The 6202-nt window shown below is 54.9% G+C and overlaps 1 protein-coding gene across 1 annotated transcript; it reads right to left on the minus strand.

Annotated features, from left to right (window-relative positions):
• Nucleotides 1–634: 634 nt before the first annotated feature.
• On the minus strand, nt 635–5592 carry LOC135118860 (uncharacterized). The gene is made up of 2 exons (XM_064041917.1): nt 5470–5592; nt 635–5383 (listed from the first exon to the last, which is right to left on the minus strand). The coding sequence occupies exons 1-2, from the start codon at nt 5590–5592 to the stop codon at nt 635–637; spliced, it is 4872 nt and encodes a 1623-aa protein (XP_063897987.1).
• Nucleotides 5593–6202: the final 610 nt, after the last annotated feature.

The following is a 6202-nucleotide window of genomic DNA, read 5'->3' on the forward strand; positions in this document are numbered from 1 at the left end:
CGCCGGTATTGGAGCTCGGGCAGGTACTCGCGCACCCAGCGGCGCCAGAACATGTCGGCGAGTATCTGGGCGCGCCGCCAGTGCTTCTTGCTGTCGATGTCTCGCTCGTCGAACGTGCCGGGGCTCGGCAGGCGTGCCGAGCCGCCCAGCAGGAAATGGTTCGGTGTGATGGACTCGTCGTCGTCGCCGCTCACAGATACGTGGGTGAGCGGCCGGCTGTTGACGACGTACTCGACCTCGCAGAGCAGCGTCGCGAGGACCTCCTCGCGTGGGTGGCGCTCGTGCAGCGTGGCGCCTAGCGCGGTCTTAACGCACCGCACTAAGCGCTCCCAGGCGCCTCCCATGAAAGGCGCGGAAGGCGTGATGAAGCGCCAGGCGATGCCGCGTCGGCTGGCCTCCTCCTGCCAGGCCTCACGCAGCTCACGGTCAGCACCGTGCATGTTGGTGCCGTTGTCGGAGTAGATTTCGGTGGGGCAGCCGCGCTGCGAACCTGCGCAGCGCCAACACAGCTGAGTCCGCGCTGAGGCTGTGCGCGATCTCGAGATGAACCGCCCTTGTTGTGAGACACGTGAACAGCGCCACGTATCGCTTATGATGCTGACGACCGACGGTGACTGACAGCGGGCCGAAATAATCAAGCCCGGTGTATGTGAACGGCCTGCGGTGATGAGCTAGGCGTGTCTTCGGGTGGTCGCCGGTTGCCGGCGTCGGCGCGCGCGCGACGTATGCGGCAGTGCAGGCAGCGCGCGATAACTTGCTTGACTGTCGGGCGCAGGCGCACAATCCAGTAGTGCTGTCTGACCTCATTCACGACGAGCTCGGTGCCGCTGTGTTGTAGGCTACGGTGCGTCCAATCTATATATAGCTGTGTAATACGGTGATCGCCGTCTAACACAGGTGGACTCTTCACGCTTTTAGCGACTTTGTCTACAGCAGCTATGCGGCTTCGCAGTACTATAACTCCGTCGTTTAGTTCTATGCGCAGCGGGTACAGTCGGCTACTACTTGCGACTGTTTCGTTACTCTCGAGACTGGCTATTTCTTGTTTAAAGGCTTCTTGTTGCACCACACGAACTAACAGCTTCTCTGCTCTTTGAATGTATGTCGCGTCCAATATAATAAACTTGCGTGTGTATATTGGGGCGCGCGCAGCTTCGGCGGGCGCGCGGGGCGCTCGCACCGCTCTCGACCAATCAGGATCGTTTTCTTTGTTTTTCTTTGTTCGTTTGTAGAACGTTTTTTCTGTATGTTGTTTTTTACACAACGCTATAAACTGTAGTACTCTGGCTGTGGCGCGCAGCAATCGCTCCCATCTTGAAAATCGAGCGGGGTCGGGAACGACGTCTATGAGGTTTGCTGCGCCCGCTTGTATGAGCGTGATTGTTTTTTCCTCGCCTGTCGGTTGACTGTCAGCTGGTGACTCGGTCGGCCATGTCGATGGGTCGTCGTAGAGGAACTTAGGGCCGCGGTACCACTCGTGGTCGGTATGAAAGTGCGTCGGGACGTCGCGGGTGGCGGCGTCGGCTATGTTGCTTTTTGTAGGCACCCAGCGCCACTCTTCGACTCTGCTATTTTCCTCTATGGCGGCCAATCGATGTGCGACGAACGGCTTGTACGATCTGGCTCCTTTCCTTATCCATGTCAGAACGGTTCTGCTGTCGCTCCAGTAGGTCACGGAGGCGGGCTTGACGTTGTGTTCATATATCACTGCGGCTGCGACGCGCGTACCCATCATCGCGGCTTGCAGCTCGAGGCGCGGTATTGACAGCAGCTTCAGCGGCGCCACCTTCGCCTTCGCCATGACGAGGCTGACGTGCACGTTGTTGTCACGGGTCGTTGACCTCCAGTACACCGCTGTAGCGTAGGCCTTCTCACTGGCGTCGGTGAACACGTGTACTTGTATTTCTGTAGCCTCGCTGTACCCAGGATAACAGCGCGGTATGTTTACGTTCTTCAGCTGTTCGAGATGACTTATCCACGCCCTCCACTGGCTTGACAGTTCTTCATCGAGAGGTTGATCCCAGTCGACTCCCCGCCTCCAGGCTTCTTGTAGTATTTGTTTCGCCCTGATTGTTATAGGTGAGGCGAGGCCCAGCGGGTCGTATAGCGACATAACTATCTTGAGCGCCTCTCTCTTGGTGGGCGTTTCCTTGTCGAGCAGGCCAGTAGGTAGGCGCGCGAGTTTTAAGTTGAAGCTCAGCTCGTCCGTGTGTGGCTTCCATATCACGCCGAGTACTTTCTCTGTGTTTTCTATATTTCCAAGATTAACAATCTGTGTTGTTTCTTGGCCCGGTACTAATTCACGCAGCACTTCTTCGCTGTTGGATACCCATTTCGTTAGGTCGAAGCGCGCTTTACTATGTATTTCTTGTACTATCTTGATTGTGCGCGTCGCCTCTTCTGTACTTCTGAAGCTATCCAGGTAATCGTCCATGTAATGATTCTTGACTATTGCTTCTACTGCTTCTGGGTGTTCGTTCGCATGGCGTTTAGCATTCCAGTTCTTAGCGAATATTGCTGTACACGGTGAACTTGCTGCGCCGAATATTATTGACGTCATTCGGTACTCTTCCGGCGCCCCCTCCCGCCGCTCTCCTCGCCACAGATATCGGAGAGCGTCTCTGTCTTCTGGCTTTACTTTCACCTGCATAAACATTTCAGTAATATCTCCGGAGACGGCGACGCGGTGACGTCGGAATCGCATCATCACGCCGGGCAGCGACTGCAGCAAGTCCGGACCCGTGAGCAGGTAGTCGTTCAGTGACATCCCTCTTGTCTTCGCTGCTGCGTCGTGAACTATACGAAGCTTCTCCGGTTTCATAGGGTTGAAGACGTCGAAGTGCGGCAGGTACCACGTTCTTCCCGGTGTACGTTCAAGGGGCGCTTTCTCTGCGTAGCCCTTTTCTATTAGTGAATCCATCTGCGCTATATATCTAGTCTTCAGAGCAGGATTCTTATCGAGTTTTTTCTCTATTGATACGAGTCTATTCATCGCAGTCGCGTAGCTGTCCGGCATCTGTATCTCGTCACTCCTCCATAGCAACGCAGTCTGAAGACGTCCATCTTCCAACTGTACTATACTGCGTTGTAATATATCTTCCGCTCTCTTCTCCGGGTCAGAAGCTGGTCGACACGGGTTGATGATGAGTGACTCGAGTGCGAAGTATTCACGAAGTTGCTTGTCTATGTTTTCCTCGGCGCCGTTCAGCTGATTGACGTAGTGCACCTGCTGTCCCAGAATCCTAGTGCGGGCTCCGTGCAGCACCCAGCCCAAGGGAGTTAACGATGCTATCGGCTGATGCTGGGGCCCTCTTCTGATGTCTGTTGCTAGGAGCAGATGCCAGTTGTCTTGCCCGATGATAATCTTCGGCGTCCCTGCGTTATACGTCAGCTGATCTGCCAGGTCGAACAGGTGCTTGCAGTCAGCGATGTCATCCTTGCTGATTGACTGCGGCGACAGGTGCAGGCGTGGTATGGTGCGCGCCCTGAAGGGTATCTTCTTCCTATGGCAGGTCGATAGCGTGAGGTCAACTCTCTTCGACGTGGGCGTGTCGATAGTCACGTCGCTGATGGCGCCTATTTTCATCGGCTCGACTGGTCCCTCTGCACCGATCATGTCTGCTAGCTCTTCGTCAATCAGTGACACGGTTGAGCCGTCATCCAGCAGTGCGTAGGTGCGCACTTCTCCCGCCGGTCCGGACAGTTGCACCGGAACGATTTTCAGGAACGCTTGATTTGTGTGGTTGCGTGAACTTGCGACTATTTCTTGCGCTTCTTGTGCAACTTCAGTAGTGCTCGCCTTCTTCTTGTAGTGAAGCAGATGATGGTGTGATGCTGTGCAGCCCTCGATTCCACATCTCTTCTTCTGACATCTGTGTCCGTGCTGACGATGGCGGAGGCAGCGGAAGCACAGGTTGTGCTGCTTGGCTAGTTCCCACTTCTTGTCCGCAGAAGCCTTCACGAACTTGTGGCAGTCTAGCGATCGGTGACCATCCATCTCGCAGATGCGGCACTTCGATGCGGGCTTCTTGTCTATAGTGGTGTGTGTTCTCTGCGTCACACGTCTAAGTCCAGTAGCTTCACTGATGTTTTCAGGCGGTGCAAACGCGCTGCAGTAGCGAGCTTGTTCGGTGATGAAGTCGCTGAAGAGACCCAAGTCCGGCGTTGACTGGTACTTCTCAGTATATGTCTTGTACCACTGTACACGTAGCGAGTTCGGCAGCTTCTCTGTGAGGATGCGCATAAGCTCGGCGTTCATGAGGTAGTGTTCCTTTTTCAGCGCTCGCAGTGTGACGATGCCACTTCGTACACGGCTGGCGAAAGTGCAGATGTCCTTCGGTGCTTCTCCGCAGCGTGGCAGCCCGCGCAGTCTGTCTGTCTCCGCTTGCGCTATTGAATCGGGGCGGCCAAACTGAAGCTCCAACTCCTTCATGATGTCATCCGGCCTGGCGTTGCCGATAAGCTCGGAACTAACTGTGTCAAGCGCTCTTCCTCGCAGGCTTCTTCTCAGCCTCGCCGTATTCTCCACATCGTTGAAATATGGTCGCGTTGTCTCATAGATGGCGCGGAACGATAGCCATTCTGTATGCAATCCACTAAAGTTCGGCAGCGTCATGATGACTTTCGATGCAGCAGGGTTGTGGTACACCGGTTTCTCTTCGCTTCTATTCCCGGCTAGCGATGCGATGGCGGAGGTGAGTTCCGTGATAAACGGACGGAGCCCTTCACCCCCTGCGGTATCTTCAACTGGTTTCTTCATTGATGGAAGGGCTTCAGTATCTATGGTCTTCGAGGGGGGGGGCTCTGGCTTGTCCAGGGTACCCCGCAGTCTATGTCCTCCCTCGGCGGCGGCGTCTCTTCCAGGAGCAGTACTTATTCCACGCAGGACCGGATTCACTATAACCGCGGAGGGGGGGGGCTCGGGCAGGTCCAGGGTATCTGGTGGTCTATGTCCTCCCTCAGCGGCGGCGTCCTGCGGGTCTGGTTCCGGAGCTTCCTCCAGCCAGGAACGAATGTACTCTTCATTGGAATTTCTATCATCCATATAATCGTCGTCCGATTCTTCCTCGGCCCTCTGAAGTGCTATTTGCGCTAGCTCCAACTTAATCTTCAATAAGTCTTCACGCGCATTTCTAATTTTTCTATTTGATGCCGTCGATCTGTGCGACGGTGCCTTAAGTTCGGTACGGGCGTCAACCCGGGTAGTCAACGGTACAGCTCGGTTGTATGTCTTGTCGCAAGCCTTCAGTGTTCCTCCTGAACTATATTCTTCAGCACTGGTTCCAGGCGGCCTCAGTGATGACGACGCTTCAGTCTGCATCAACGACGACGGCGCTGGTCGCTCTTCACCCCTCGCGGGGTAGGGGGCGCGGTCGGTCTTCACCTTGCGGGGCAGGGGGCAGGGCGGCGCCTCACTTCCCTCTCAGCTGCGGGGCAGGGTCTTCACCCCTCGGGGAGGGGGCTGCTCACTCCCTCGGTGGTGGTTGGAGAGAACGGCGGCTGGTCGTGCACTATGGGGGGTGTGCGGCGGCCCGGTCTGGCGTCGATGATCCAGGCTTGAGCGGCTCTTCCTTGCGATCTTGTCACAGGCATACTCGCTGTTTACAACTCTTCAGTATCTTCAGCTGAAGTTCCTGGCTCGCTTCCCAGGCGATCCGGGTCGCAAGGACCAAACGGATGTGCGGGACGGACGTAGCTCAGAAGCAGGTACTATGGGGTGGCTTCGAGACGTTGACGCCCCGTCGGTCGCTGGTTCTTGGACGTCTGGGCGAGTGGACTGTATTTACGATGTGGCGAGAAACAGGAATTTCAGAAACAAGAATACGTTTAGACGGGTTCTAGACTCTCTGCTACTATAGGTTCAGGGATGCCGGTGAAATAATAAGTCTTCATATATTTTTCAGGAGTCTTGAAGGGACGAGCTTCGACGTACTTACCATACTACAATTACACTATTTACTTTTCACTATTTACTTGTTATACTATCAAAAATCTATACCGATGACTACGATTTGTACGGCGGCGCTTGCGCACCGAATGAGCTCGAAACTTTACCGTGACGAGCACCTCGATTTCTCGTCCCTCCGACCAACTCAGTTTTATTGACCTTTCAATTTAACAGCCGTATTACAAACAATTGGTACATGATATCATTACAGGACACATATCGTCAGACGCCTCATGAAGTGCGCTACTGAACTAT

This window comes from Helicoverpa armigera, chromosome 27 (assembly GCF_030705265.1).
Source record: "Helicoverpa armigera isolate CAAS_96S chromosome 27, ASM3070526v1, whole genome shotgun sequence".
NCBI lineage: Eukaryota > Metazoa > Arthropoda > Insecta > Lepidoptera > Noctuidae > Helicoverpa > Helicoverpa armigera.